This window comes from Xenopus tropicalis, chromosome 6, assembly GCF_000004195.4.
Source record: "Xenopus tropicalis strain Nigerian chromosome 6, UCB_Xtro_10.0, whole genome shotgun sequence".
NCBI classification, from domain to species: Eukaryota; Metazoa; Chordata; class Amphibia; order Anura; family Pipidae; genus Xenopus; species Xenopus tropicalis.
In genome coordinates, this window is record NC_030682.2 from 95,983,202 (window position 1) to 95,998,856 (window position 15,655).

The following is a 15,655-nucleotide window of genomic DNA, read 5'->3' on the forward strand; positions in this document are numbered from 1 at the left end:
GCCCTCAATAAATATATATTTCTACATGATGCATTTTATTTGATGGTTTCCATTATTCATATTCACACCAAACTCAAATCATAATCTTTGTCATTACCAAGTTAATAATATTATTAAGAATGCTGTTTAATTTTTCTTACCTATGCACAGCTCCACTTCGAAGTTTCACTTTTTCAGTTACCAGTGCTAGAACTAGTTCCCACTGTTCCAGAGTTTTTCTTGGTATCAGCAGTCGTATGAATGGGTTCATTGTGTCTCCATTAGCAACTAAACTGCACAACAAAACAATCACAGGATTCCTGTTAAATTTGCCTAGATTTAAAGATATATTGTATTTTTTTACCTGACTAAAACCGTATACAGTATTTCATTCTACTTCAACATCAAACTTAGAAATGATGTTCCTTAAATAAGGCTGCTCTTTGTTCTAGTAAATAAAGAAAATAGTAGAAGTCAACAAAACTGCAATCTACAGCTAATGCACACTAGGGGGCACATTTACTAACCCACGAATGGGCCGAATGCGTCCGATTGCGTTTTTTTCGTAATGATCGGTATTTTGCGATTTTTTCGGAAAATTGTCGCAACTTTTTTGTTACTAAAAATGAAATAATATATATTTATACTGTTTTAATAAACTCGCGTTTTTCGTAGCCATTCCGAAAGTTGCGCAAAATCTGGCGATTTTTCATAGTGTTAAAACTTGCGCAAAAAGTTGCGATTTTTCCGTAGCGTTAAAACTTGCGCAAAACATCGCACCTTTTAAGTTTTAACGCTACGAAAAAGGCGCAACTTTTCACGCAATTTTAACGCTATGAAAAAAATCGCCAGATTTTGCGCAACTTTCGGAATGGCTACGAAAAACTCGCGTTTTTTCGCGCAAATCGTATTGGTAACGAAAAAGTCGCGACAATTTCCGAAAAGTCGTAAAGACGCCGAAAAAATCGAAAAAAATACGAAAAAGTCGCAAAATGTTCGTTTTCAAATTGGAATTTTTCCAATTCGGTTCAGATTCGTGTCTTAGTAAATGTGCCCCTAGGGGTGCATCGAATCCAGGATTCGGTTCAGGATTTTGCCAAGATTCTGCCTTTTTTAGCAATTTGGCCAAATCCGTGCTTCTAGCCGAAACAAATCCTTAAAATCACATGATTTTTTGTCACATAACATGGAAGTTTAAATTGGTTCGCGTGTGGTTGTCTTTAACCCTTCCTTACCCTGATTGATACATGCAAATTTGGATTTGGTTCGGAATTCAGCCGAATCTTTCACAAAGGATTCTGGATTCAGCCGGATCCTAAAATAGTGGATTTGGTGCATCCATATTGCACACATATGAAATCCTATGTGCTTACATGGTATAATTATTAGATACACATATTTATACAAATAATTATATATATTTATATTTAGTTCAATAAATACAGCACTGTCCAAGATATGATTATGGATTACATGGATTGCTACAAGAAGAATGAAAGAATAATCAACTTACAACACAGTACATGGCTCTTGGAAATTTTTTCGAAATCTTGCAGAAACATTGATTCTACTATGGGATACAGGTTTTACCTGAAAAATATATTAATAGCGAAAAATTAAATTTTGCCAAAAGGAATTAGACAATAACAATGTCAAATTGCTTACAATAATCTTCTAAGCAAACTAAACCACTAAGGTTTGAAGTTAAAGTTTTCTACAGTTTTTTTTTTACTTAAAGGCAAACTATAGCCATCCAAACAAAATAATATAAAGCTGCTCATTGGGCTCTTAAGAGATCAGTTTTTGCATTTGATCTCAATTTTGTTTTTGTTCCTTTATGATATTATCCATTCTACACTGCTAATTTTTTATTTTTCAAACAGGATTGCCCCCCTAATGCGGGAAGTGACTGGAAAGATAGAACTAAGAACAGATGCATGAGCAGACCCTTCTTTAATTAGTAAATTACTGGACATTGATATAGTTATCACCTAGAACACCAGGGGGTGCACCTGTAACACATATTATTGGTGGTGTAAAAACTTTTAGTATCATGAAATTAAAAAAAAAAAAAAGTAAATTGCAAGTGCTTAGAAGATCACTGTGAGCAATTTTACATTGTTATTCAGATGGGTATTTGTCCCTTTTAATAAAAATGTTTTACATATATTGCACAATTTATTAACACATATTATCTTATTAACAATAGTGGAATGTAAAGCCATTGAAGAGACGTTTGTCCAAACAAAATCTATATTTTTGCCATACACATTGGTGAATCAATTATTCCTCTGGGTACATTAATAGAAACTAACAAAATGTCCAGGCCATTCTGAATTTTGTGAGCTAGGTATCAAATATATGGACTGGAATCTGCATAGATTTCTACAATAAAATGAGACCACATATTGCTGGACATTACTGTGCCACCCATGAGCTCCTTGAATGAATCACAAACCACTCTTCCCTTGCACGAAGATGTGGATGCCACCTGGCAGACCCCATCCCTGTGCACCATGTATTAGCAGGCATTAAGTGCAGTGACTGTTTGTGCTGTTGCAGCACATGGCACTAGATGAAACATAAAAAGCTTTCCTATACTATGTATAGATATAAATAGCCTCTGTACATATCTGCTATGTTAAACACAGATGATAGTGATGCAGACTGATTTGAAACATTGGGGATCTGCTGATGTGCCCCCAAGAATGGATACATTTGTTAGTCCTGCTCTGCAGCTTGCTTGGCACTGGTTATGCCATTTGTAAGTGGATTGGATGAAAGTCACTGACCATGCATTATAGATGCTCTAGCAGTGTCAGTTCAATCTGCAGTGCATTATCTTTAGATGGCAGCAAAACTGTGGTTCCATACACATTACTGACTTTAGAACAAGCCTGATCCATATCAATCAGACAGACCCAACATTTAACAAGAGCTATTGTCTTAAAAGGCTATTAGGTAGGCAACTATGCCATAAATTTTGTACTTACTTTTCTGCTTGTCAACTGTCCATGTTGTCTATAAATTCTAAGGACCTAGCAAAGTTGTCAACACTCTCCCAACCCAAATTAATCAGACCACAGACTTACCAAACTTTTAATCTTTCCCATTACTATGATATGCCAGGCTGAGTCAATGTTAACAAAATTTGGTGAATGCAAAGAGGTTCAAATTCTTTGTATTCATAAATCTCCATACTCCGTATGCATGCGCAGATTGACAAAGCTTCTGTAAGAGCACCCGTTACCATTTTTTATAGTAAACTATAGTAGGAACTGATGGATATTTTTTTCAAGCTTTTTAATACAACAGCTAGATAATCACAAACAAGAAGGGCTGATGCAGTGAAATGGGGAGCAGAAAGCCTTACACATTTTAAACATAAAGCACCTTATTCGTAGCTGTACATTTTTAAATGTTAATCCATATAAAAAGCTGTTGAAGATACCCTAGATATATTATTTGCCATTAAACCCCTAGATCAGTAACTATATGAATATTTTAATATCAATGAAATATACTTTAATTATGGTTACACTAAAGGCTTCTAAAAGGATCAGCTTTATTCTTGCTTTTTATATGGACTGAAATTCTAAACAAAATAGATATGCTACATGGAAAAAAACAAAATAATTCACTTGCTACTACTATTCTATTCTACTTATTTTTGTCCATGCAGATCCTATGATTAGGGATTTAAATAATACACATTAATGAGTTCAAAAGCAGGCTTTTGTTTCCTATGAATGAATCTCATTAAATAGGCAGGGAGGTGGTACTGCTATGTTCTGATGTGGTCAATCAGTGAGTAAAACTAACTGACTGACTGAATGAGAACATGCAAAGTGGAACATGCAAACCTGCATAATAGAATGTATCCCCAATTATAAGAAATCCATATTTTATTTGAATTTTTGTATATATGTATACTTACATCTTCTGTTGGGGACTAGTGGCACACAGTAAATAGAACAAAATGGTTGTTAGTAAAACAGTTTATGAATTACCATAATAATAGAAACTAATAATAATGAAAAGCATTTAATATGAAATAATTAATGATGCTGTTAATGAAAAGAATAAACGTGTCGGCCTACAACCTTGAATGCATCAAAACATATGTACCTTCATGAACCATACATTCTGCTTTCAAAATATTAAGGCAAACACGAACCATTATACGTTTCTAAAGCATAGGTAAGGCCATCGCCTAATGCCTACAGTGGTTTGAGGAGGTCTATACCTCACAATATTGAGATGTTTGCTTTTAAACATGTGACCAGTAAGCTTGGTTGCTATAGGTGACTAGATTTGTAGCAAACTTTGCACTTTGTATTACATAACCCCCTGAGGTTCTACTCAATTGATCATGAGCAAATTTTTGGATATACATGGCGAAGATTAAATCAACAAACACATCTGTAATGCCTGTTCTTATTGGACCAGTGATAATAAAATGCAATGGTTTATTCTTTAGCACAGTTTACACTTACACTTATTTTACAATTCTATTGTTATAACAGCAATGCATACATGTTTTGATATAACTTTATATAAAGAGTTAAATAAAGGGTTGATCCTATTTATCAACAAAAAATGATTAGCTTGGGCTTGACCAAGATGTGAATTTTAAAAGGATTATTATATATCATATATAGGCATTAAGATCAAGACAACTTGCCTGCATGTGTACTTATATCTGAAGACAGGGATGACAAGTCAAAATTTAATTTGAGTCTCCACTTAAAATAAACCACAAAACGTAATAGAGATATAATCTAGATGTACCACTTTATGCTTAGTACAGTATATGAAAAGTAACTCTACAATTCTCTACAACTGCTATGAGAAAATGTGTTGTTATTATAAAACCTACACTTATTTGCATTATATCATTAACAGGGAAGAGACAACAGAAATCAAATACAACCTTCTGCCGGGGCACAAGGCAACACCAGGTTTAAAGAAGCTCTTACCAAAAGCAGAAGGCAGATATTTAATTCAACACTTTCCTGAGCTCCTGTGAGCTGTACTGCTCAGCATTATTTTGTCAAAAGCCATTGTTCCCAGCGTGTTCCTGCTAAAGGCACAAGTGAAGGGCCCTGTGTATAAGCCCTAGGGGTGCAAAGTTTGGACCCCTCAGCACCTGGGTACTTGAAAAAGTGCAAGTGATAAATTGGTCTGGTGTTAACTAGTGATGTGCAAATCAAGAAAACCTAAATCTGCGCCTGACCCTAACCTTGCACCCCACCTCAACCTGCAAAATGTTCCCAATGTAAGACCTGCACCCTACATGCCTATAGTTCCAGTTGAGGGAATCTTCTGGAGATGTACTTCCCTAGTCTAACCCACACCCAACCCAATGGTCATCCAAATTGCAACCCCTGTGGGATTTTGCTCAGCCCACACATAATTAGTGTTCACCAATGCCCTTTTGGGGGCCCAGGTATTAAGCAATCCCACCGAAGGTAACGCACCTCTCCTGAAAAGCCAGACAAAACACAACTGAAACTGGAATAATAAGTAGCAGGCTGGCAGGATATTTCCTTATAAAGGAAAATTATAGAAAAAATGAAATCCAGGCGGAGATAAGGGCAAGCAGTAAGCTGTGCAGGTCAGATGTCAGACAGAGCTTTAGCAGGAGCTGTAAAAGTAATTCTAGGTCATAAGCCCAAGATTGCTTTTAAAATTTCTATTTAAATGAAATACTCCAGAAGCTGAAGCTTACCCACTGGGTTTTATAGCATAGGCAGGGCAGTATGCTGATCAGATAGTAGATATCAACTACAGACCAGTTTTGCCCATACTGAGGCTCATCTCTGCAGTTTTGTGATTAGCATTTGTAGAGCCAATAGAGGCAAAGGTGAAGAGGAAATTCATAAATTTTAAGGGCATCTATTATACAAAAATGTTTTCCCCCATCAGAGGTGTGGGCACACACACACTGGCTGGAGGAAGCAATAGTATTTTGTCAAGAAAAGCCCCTTAAAATTGCTATAGCGCCACCAAGAGGAGGGACATCAACATTCGGGCACACACATGCACATTATGAGCAAGTGCCCCAGCTCATTCAATATGCCTATACATGTGACCTAGTTTTTAAGGTTGCTGAGCTTGGTAATTGGGTGCCATTTGCCTGCAAACCAACATGATTTCCCTGGCAATGCTAAGTTCAAGCCCCCTTACTATATCAGACCAATGACACTGAAGTAGTGAGCATGTCAGTGACACTCACATACTCAGTGTGGTCTGGCCAGCTGTTGAGAAGCTAAGCTTAGTGGTCATCTTTAATCATCATGACATAGAAGCTGATACTATAGGGCTGATTATTACTAAAGCAAAAGGAAATCTTACTTTTATAAAATTCTGTAACTGTAGTAGATACTGTAGTAGATACTGTAGTAGATACTTAACTAACAGATTTGACAGTTTTTATTTTTTAAATCTTATATAATTTGACATTTTAATCAGCAACTTAGGCTACTGGCATACAGGCATATATGTAATAGGCTACTGGCATACAGAATGGTTGGGTTGTTTGCAGGAGAAACACTGGTTTATAAAACTATAAGAAAATATAATAACTAACTATTGCAAGAAAGTATAAACTACTATGGAATGTTGCAGTGTCATTTGTCTGATATGGCAGGAGGGCCTAAGTGTCAGTGACACTGTGATGTAATGTGTAACAATTAAAAACTAATCTTAATGAAGAGACAACAAGTCTATGAAATAGACAGGTGGTGACTGTCACCAGTAAACTCAGCCAGAAGAGAATATACACTCCAAATATATTATAGTGCTGACAACCATTGTGGTAATTTGAAAAAAAAGGACTTCAGCAATGTCATTTAACAAAAAGTAGAAAAGCAAAAATAATATAATTCTGCTTTTTTAGCTTCTTAATTGCTACTAATTTTATTGTAATTGTAGTCACAGTTAGCAGATGTAAGCACAATATTGCAGTGAAGTAAAAGCACAAGTTAAGTCTTAAACTATTAATAATTAAGCTTTCTCTGTAAGTTCCCAGAACACCTCTGGAGGTCTGTCAAAAATTCTCCAGTGATGTAGTGATTTAGTGAGACTGCAGGAATGCACTGACCCAAGGTCAGGACCCTACAGCACTATGTTTGATGGTGCCTACAGGAAATGTGTCTGCATAATTTCATGGTTATATTTTAAGCTCATGAGTGCAGAGAGGGGTAGAATCAGCAAGTTTGTTGAATTTAAAGAACAGACTAAAGCAAAATTCTAATGACAAATGTACTACTTCAGTATCCCCCCCAACCCCAACAAGAAAGCTTGTGATCATGTATGCTGCCAGCCACTTAAATTGAGATTCATTCCTGAAACCTTTATAATTCTATACTATCTTACTATTTAGAAATTTGCACAGGGCTGTAGAAAATGCTAGTGCTAAAAAAACAAGAATATTGATGTGATAGCAGGTTGAACTCTTAAAATATGGAGGCTGCTTTGCCTAATTATGAAGACTGATGCTTCAGGCTTTTGAAGTATAGGGTTTATTTTAATAAATAAAATGAATTATTTTGCTTTGTGAGAGGTAAGAGTTGTAAGTATGTTTTAGGTGAGACTCAAAGGGTAACGGCACATGTAAATGTTCTAAAGCAATTTACATTCACTGCAGTGGGAGACAATTTTGGCTGCATTTTTGCATTTTGACAAAGCAATTTGACTAATGAAAAACATAAACATAAAAACACCACACTAGAAAAAAAGCCATCATTATCACGCACCTTTAACAAAACAGATGGCAGAGTGCATTTGTTTGAAGTTCCACTGAACTTGTTTATAGTTGTTTATAGACTTTGGCTCACTACATTACTACTGAAGAACTATGCTCTGAGACTCTTTTTTTAGAACCACTGCCCTAGAGAACTGGGCTAAGATATTCTTTGTGTTTCTTAGGCCCTGATTTCAAGAGATAGCTTTTTTTATATCACTATATAAATTATTGAAATTGTGTTTCCTGCAGTGCTGGAATTCCCAATCACAGCAAGCAGGCAGATGGCATTTTATGGATAATGTTATTAAAGGGCACCTATCACCCTAAAATTGCTTCCCCCGCAGAGAAGCAGCTAATAGAGCCCACACTCGGGTTGGGGGAAACAATAGTCATTTTAAATAGCCCCCTACAGTGTTAGGCTGTCCACACCAGGAGGGAACTTCTGGTTCTGGCAGCCATGTTGTGGCACTCACATGCGCATAACGAGTGAGTGCCACAACTTTCTCATTATGCTCATGTGTGTGGCGTAGGCGGGTGGGTGGCATCCACCGCTCCTATGTTACATGCATGTGCATAATAAGCAAGCAGGGTTCCGGGAGGGGACAGTTTTTTTTAAAAAAAAGACTATTGTTTCTCTCTGCCAAAGTGCAGGCTCTATTAGCCGACATCTCTGGTGGGGGAAGTAAATTTAGTGTGATAGGCGCCCCTTAAGGCAAGTTTTGTATCACCCCCAAATTCTTTGTATGCTGCACAATTATAGACCATGAAGAAGGAGTGCAGTGATATCTATAATGTGCTGAATAGAAAGTGAAAATCCAGTGGTGTGAAAAACTATTTGCCACCTTCCTGATTTCTTATTCTTTTGCATGTTTGTCACACAAAATGTTTCTGATCATCAAACACATTTAACTATTAGTCAAAGATAACACAAGTAAACACAAAATGCAGTTTTCAAATGAGGGTTTTTATTATTTAGGGAGAAAAAAAATCCAAACCTACATGGCCCTGTGTGAAAAAGTAATTGCCCCCTGAACCTAATAACTGGTTGGGCCATCCTTAGCAGCAATAACCTGCAATCAAGCGTTTGCGATAACTTGCAACAAGTCTTTTACAGCGCTCTGGAGGAATTTTTGCCCACTCATCTTTGCAGAATTGTTGTAATTCAGCTTTATTTGAGGGTTTTCTAGCATGAACCGCCTTTTTAAGGTCATGCCACAACATCTCAATAGGATTCAGGTCAGGACTTTGACTAGGCCACTCCAAAGTCTTCATTTTGTTTTTCTTCAGCCATTCAGAGGTGGATTTGCTGGTGAGTTTTGGGTCATTGTCCTGCTGCAGCACCCAAGATCGCTTCAGCTTGAGTTGACGAACAGATGGCCGGACATTCTCCTTCAGGATTTTTTGGTAGACAGTAGAATTCATGGTTCCATCTATCACAGCAAGCCTTCCAGGTCCTGAAGCAGCAAAACAACCCCAGACCATCACACTACCACCACCATATTTTACTGTTGGTATGATGTTCTTTTTCTGAATTGCTGTGTTACTTTTACGCCAGATGTAACGGGACATGCACCTTCCAAAAAGTTCAACTTTCGTCTCGTCGGTCCACAAGGTATTTTCCCAAAAGTCTTGGCAATCATTGAGATGTTTTTTAGCAAAATTGAGACGAGCCTTAATGCTTTTTGCTTAAAAGTGGTTTGCGCCTTGGAAATCTGCCATGCAGGTCGTTTTTGCCCAGTCTCTTTCTTATGGTGGAGTCGTGAACACTGACCTTAATTGAGGCAAGTGAGGCCTGCAGTTCTTTAGATGTTGTCCTGGGGTGTTTTGTGTCCTCTCGGATGAGTTGTCTTTGCGCTCTTGGGGTAATTTTGGTCGGCCGGCCACTCCTGGGAAGGTTCACCACTGTTCCATGTTTTTGCCATTTGTGGATAATGGCTCTCACTGTGGTTCGCTGGAGTCCCAAAGCTTTAGAAATGGCTTTATAACCTTTACCAGACTTTTGGTCTACTTCTCTGTGTCAGGTAGCTCCTATTTAAGTGATTTCTTGAGTGAAACAGGTGTGGCAGTAATCAGGCCTGGGGGTGACTACAGAAATTAAACTCAGGTGTGATAAACCACAGTTAAGTTATTTTTTAACAAGGGGGGCAATCACTTTTTCACACAGGGCCATGTAGATTTGGAGTTTTTTTTCTCCCTTAATAACGTAAACCTTCATTTAAAAACTGCATTTTGTGTTCAATTATGTTATCTTTGACTAATAGTTAAATGTGTTTGATGATCAGAAACATTTTGTGTGACAAACATGCAAAAGAATAAGAAATCAGGAAGGGGGCAAATAGTTTTTCACACCACTGTAAGTAAGGCGGAGCAGGCAATATTTGACAGCTAAGATTTCTAAATACATTTATATTTAACAGGTATGTATGTTTTAATAAAAAAAAGAATTTGGGTAAATGGAAATCGGGGTGCTGCGTATGACATCCCACCGGCGATTTACATTTTCGCCAGTGGGATGACATTTCGGGGAGATTAGTCGCCCTCGACAAGAAAGATTTGTCAAGGGCGACTAATCTCCCCCGTGTGCCACAGCCCTTACACTACTGGAAACCACTGCTAGGGATTATTCAGTAAATGGTGACCAGCAGAACTAGCTATTTTCCTTGTTTGGACTATTACATTACGACTAATCTACATCTGCCACAGTGTGGTATTTTATACTCTCAGTTAATAATCAACATTATATCTTGTGAAAATGTAGAGAGTCCCAGCTGGCAGAATCCTTCTATGAACTCTAAAGCCCTCTCCTGCTGAGTGAAGGCCACATGGAATTAACTCCTGTATCATATTCCTTCATTTACAGGGCAACTCCTACCAACAATTGAAGGTCATATATCAACTGAAGATTTATATATCATAGGGTAACAAGGTTAGCCAAACATCACATTATACTTGTGTAACCCTTGACCTCTGTAATATAGACTAAAGCTAATTGCCCTAACATTCCTAAAGACTCAGATAGAGAACAAATAGAGCAGCACTTGGTAAACCAAGTTTGCATTTCATTATTTATATTATTATTATTTATTTATTATGTGCTTTCTCATTTAGAGATCAAATTAACATTAAGATACCAAAATCAACAAACCGTAGTTAACATTTGGGGTTTTATTAAAGGACTATAAACTAATTAACACCAGGACATTTAGGAGCATGGTTAATAAAACAAAATCTATAAAACCATGCCTGGACATGTACATAGTCCTTTTTTCATTTATCTCTGTTTAAGAATCCATTCAACCATAAACACTTTCCCTATGAGAGCAAAACTGACATGTAATATATCCATTTGAACCAAGGTATCCAAGGGTTCAACTTAGGACAGGCAATATTCGATGAAACACCTTTCTAGGCTAATTTAGTATAGCTGTACACATACTTTGTGCAGTATTGATAAAGCATAAGTGCTAAGAATCTTGTCACAGTTTTTAATAAAAAAAATAATGCACCATTTGGGAAGTGGTGGTTGCTGTAATGCTGTGTTGCTATAATGCTGGGTCTTCTTAGTCCTAATTGCAAACTATTGGAACCCCAGACACAGGGCAAAAAAGGGAGATCACAGGAAAACCAAGACATATGGTAGGCCTATTTATTATGCCAAAATTGTATATTTGATATAAAGCACATATAAAAAAAAGTACACATACACGTGGCTTTAAGTATACTGCCTTGGTACAACTAAACCAATGCAATGATAGTACCTCAGGTATTCTTGGGAAAAATGTTTATTATGTCATGTTTATGCATGGTAGAACTTACATTATGTTGGTATGTGCCAAGAAAATACACTGCACATACAGTGTAGCAAAGTAAGATTTGCTCAGAGCCGCAGAAATACTAACAAGTCTGAGGATTTTAATGAAGATGCAAATTTAAATACACTGATATAAAACCTCAGGCAAGGCCATTTAGGCACTTATCAACCTTGAATTTTAGTGTTAAAGTTCCAGAATCATAACAGTTTCTGACCTATAAAAAGATACTGCACCACCAGATAATTATGCTTCCCATAAGAAAAACTGATAAGGAGCAATTGTGTAGTAAAACTCACATACTGTAGGTAGGGATGCCACCTTTTTCAACAAAATTACACTGGCCTTTCTATATTTTTATCACTTTTACAATGCAGGTTGGTAAAATACAGGCTAGATGGCATCTCTATGCATGAGGTGCAACTTGCCACATAGCCTTCAATGGGACTTGTCACATGTTACCCAGGGAGTGAAACTATTTCCAATAAACATCATTTGGACAAAGGACAATAACAGCTGTAACATAGCACCCCATGTGGCATTGTCTGAAACAGTGTGCCACAGATTTTTGTTTTCACTTACCACAAAAACAAGTGCCTGTGGTAATGTCTACATTTGCCATGGGTACGAATAGATTAGGTTATAAATTAAGTACAAAATTATAGAATCTGTAACACAGAATTGACTTCCTACAGCTTGATGTATCTCTGCTTCCAATACCATGGGGCACATTTACAAAGGCACGAACGCTCCGAGCGTATTTTCGGCGAATTTTTCGGGCGTCCGCACGATTTTGTCGTACGCTACACGACTTTTTTTACGGCGCTCGACTTTTTCGTACGCCTGCACGAAAAAATCGGAAAGGTTTTACCACTGTTTACAATTGTATTGTACGAAAATTTCGTGACTTTCGGATCGCCAATACGATATTATCGTGACTAATACGATTTTTTCTTAAGTATTTTCGTGATATTTGTGATCTTCAGAAATTTTCGTTTCCAATCCAAATTTTTCCCATTCGATTCGAACTCTTGATTTGATAAATCTGCCCAAATGTATATATGCAACTTTATTAGTCCAAACAGTTGTCAGACCTGCAGTACTCTAGAAGAGACAAAAATGTGTCAGGTAACACTGCATAAATCAAACTCCTTTATTGACCATTTATAGGTACAATTATGGGACCTGGTTTCCAGAATGCTGGGGACCTGGGGTCTTCTGGATAACAGGTCCTTCTGTCATTTAGATCTCCATACTTTAAGTGTACTAAAATGTATTTAAACATTAAAGGGATACTGTCATGATATTAATGGTGTCATTTTTATTTCTAAATTACACTGTTTACATAACATATAATCTACCATTTAAAATTGTATTCTTGAACCCACAAATGTATTTTTTTTAGCTGTAATATTGGTGTGTAGGCAGCCATCTCAGTGCATTGTGCCTGATTTCGAGCTTTTTGAGGAAGAGCCAGTGCTACAGTAGAACTGCTTTCAGGTAACCTATTGTTTCTCCTACTCCCATGTAACTGGAGGAGTCAGAAGCCAGACTTGGATTTCTTACTATTGAGTGCTATTCTGATATCTACTGGGTGCTGCTATCTTGCTAGCTTCACCATTGGAGGGTAATACCACTCCAATTTGCAGCTCAGCAGTAAAGTGTGACTGAAGTTTATCAGAACACAGGTCACATGGCTGTAGCACCCTGGGAAATGAAGAATATTGCTAGCCTCATGTGAAATTTCAAAATTAAATATAAAAAATTCTTTGTGTTTTTGAAAAACGGATTTCAATGCAGGATTCTGCTGAAGAAACTCTATTAACTGATGCCTTTTGAAAAGAAACATGTTTTCCCATGACAGTATTCCTTTAAATAAACCCAATAGGATTGTTTTGCCTCCAATAAGAATTATTTATATCCTAGTTGGGAACAAGTATAAGCTACTGTGTTATTATTACAGAGAAAAGGGAAATCAATTTTAAAAAATTTAATTATTTGATTAAAATAGAGTCTAAGGAAGATGGACATTCCATAATTTGGAGCTTTCTGCATAATGGGTTTCAGATAATATATCCTATACCTGTAATAGTTTACTAAAGAAACAAGCTGTGATTCTTCAGTTTGCAATGTGACCATGTGTCTATGAGAAAAGGTTTCCTACGTGTATAAATGTACACATAAAACACAGAGATACATTTATCAAGTGTAGAAAGGAATTACAAGTGGAACTGCCACCCCATGCCTGAAACCACCACTACATTGTGTGTGGTTAATTACATAATACTTGTACACTATTTTCTATGGGAGATGGCCTTTTTTTGTTGGGAGTTACCAGATTTTCGCCCCCTGCCCTGGACTCCCGTCATTACATCTTATTCCTCCCGGTTTTAATAACTCCCTGCCTATTAGTGTAGTTGTGTAACAAAAAATCTTCAAACTGGAGTTTTTTTGTAGTATTTACTATTGTGAAATATATACTTTGCACAGTGCAGGCCCTGCACCCATTTTACTTATGCCTATCTATCTATCACACATAATGAAGTACTTGATCAGATATCTAAACACACAGTATTGATTTATTTTTGTTTAAAATATGAAAAAAAGACTTCCTATATTAGAGGTAAAACTGAAAAAGGGCCATATATCTCTAAAACCATTCAAATAAACTGTGAACAGCAAGGAGATCAGGTCAGGTGTTTTCTGATAGAGTTTAGCTAAAATGCAAATCTACAAAAAATTGTGTTTGACCTATATTAAATCTCACAAAGTGAATAACAAAAGAAATTGCAAAATCATGCACATTAGCACTGCATCTAGTTAACAGGCTAGGTTTTCGTTTTGGTATTAGTTTCAAAGGCTCTGTGAGGAGAGCAATGTTTGTGCTGCCTTGTTGATCCTAATTAGGTTACCTGGATACTGGCTACCAAACATTTTAAATGTTCTATTTTGAGTGACACACTTCAGGCCAACATTGCATCATATTATTTACAATTTTCTGTAACTTTTTAAATACTTATCTATGTAAAATCATTTTGAAATAACAGGGCTATTTCCTCATGGTAGGCACATTAAGCGGGCAAAATTATACTTATAAAAATGTAGCCTTTTTATCTACCTGTTCTCCTAGCAATGGACATTCTAAGCCCTCTTGCTTGTTGTGCTTAGATTAGAACAAATAAACCCCTGTACATAACATCTGCCTTGAATTGACAGTAAGTACAGGGCTTCTATTGCCCCTAATACTCATAAACACTCCAAAAACAACAAAAAAACGACAGAAACCTGGAATTAATGGCATTTTAAACCTAGCACTAGTTACAGGGCTAAATTAGCAGCTTGCACCCTAGCAGCAAAAGTATTGGGCACTAAAGAAAGCATTGGCCTCAGAATTGTATGTTGCTCATTGCAATGCACATATCAATAAGCTCTTGCATGTTTGTACTGTACCTATTTTTTAAAACAAACTGCTTTTAATTCCCTCTTGGTCTATTTATCTTCAACAGAATAATGAAGGGGTTATACATCAATTTACCTTTGAAAATATAGCTAAATATTATAGCATTTGCTACTGTGCTTGGTCTTCAGCTATGTATGGTATAAGCTGAAATTACGTTTTTTTGGAAACTCTGAAGCATTTTTAGAAATATTTTCAGTGTATATCTCCAATACTTGTTATGTGATAGAGTTCTCACCTTGTCCTATGGCAGAAAGGGCAACCACATATACTTTCCCTAAGCATTCTGCTTTATGGGGTTGTTTAGCTCAATTAGATCAAGTGTTAAAGGCGTAAGGAATGCTACATAATCTTATGGTCACAATGCATCAACATACTAAAAATAGCAAATGCTGTAACTATAGCCTGAAGACACAAACAAACGGGAATTGAATTACATGAGCTGCATTAAGTGGGTTTCTTGGTTACATTACAGTGTGTAACAAGGTCAGTAAAATAAGACAATATGAAACAGACAAGGATTTAGGGTTTTTTTTTGTTTTCTTTTGTTTTTCTATGCCACTTATTCGCTTACGAGAAGGGACAAAGTCTTAGCTGCAGTCAAGTCGCCCTGGCACGGACCGTTAGGACACGCCCACCCTTCATTTGAAATACAGACAG

General features: G+C 36.7%; 1 protein-coding gene across 5 annotated transcripts in view; it reads right to left on the reverse strand.

Annotated features, from left to right (window-relative positions):
- Nucleotides 1–15,655, reverse strand: part of dcdc2 (doublecortin domain containing 2) — an 82,853-nt gene that overhangs the window by 57,394 nt on the left and 9,804 nt on the right. For 4 of the 5 annotated variants that reach the window (XM_031904016.1, XM_031904013.1, XM_031904015.1 and 1 more), the window contains exons 4-6: nt 3,917–3,931; nt 1,493–1,569; nt 141–272 (exon numbers count right to left, since the gene is read on the reverse strand). In XM_031904016.1, the coding sequence (XP_031759876.1) occupies nt 141–272; nt 1,493–1,569; nt 3,917–3,931 (224 nt within the window). The remainder of the gene's footprint in view (nt 1–140; nt 273–1,492; nt 1,570–3,916; nt 3,932–15,655) is intronic. The other variant, XM_002937920.5, reaches the window with a different exon arrangement.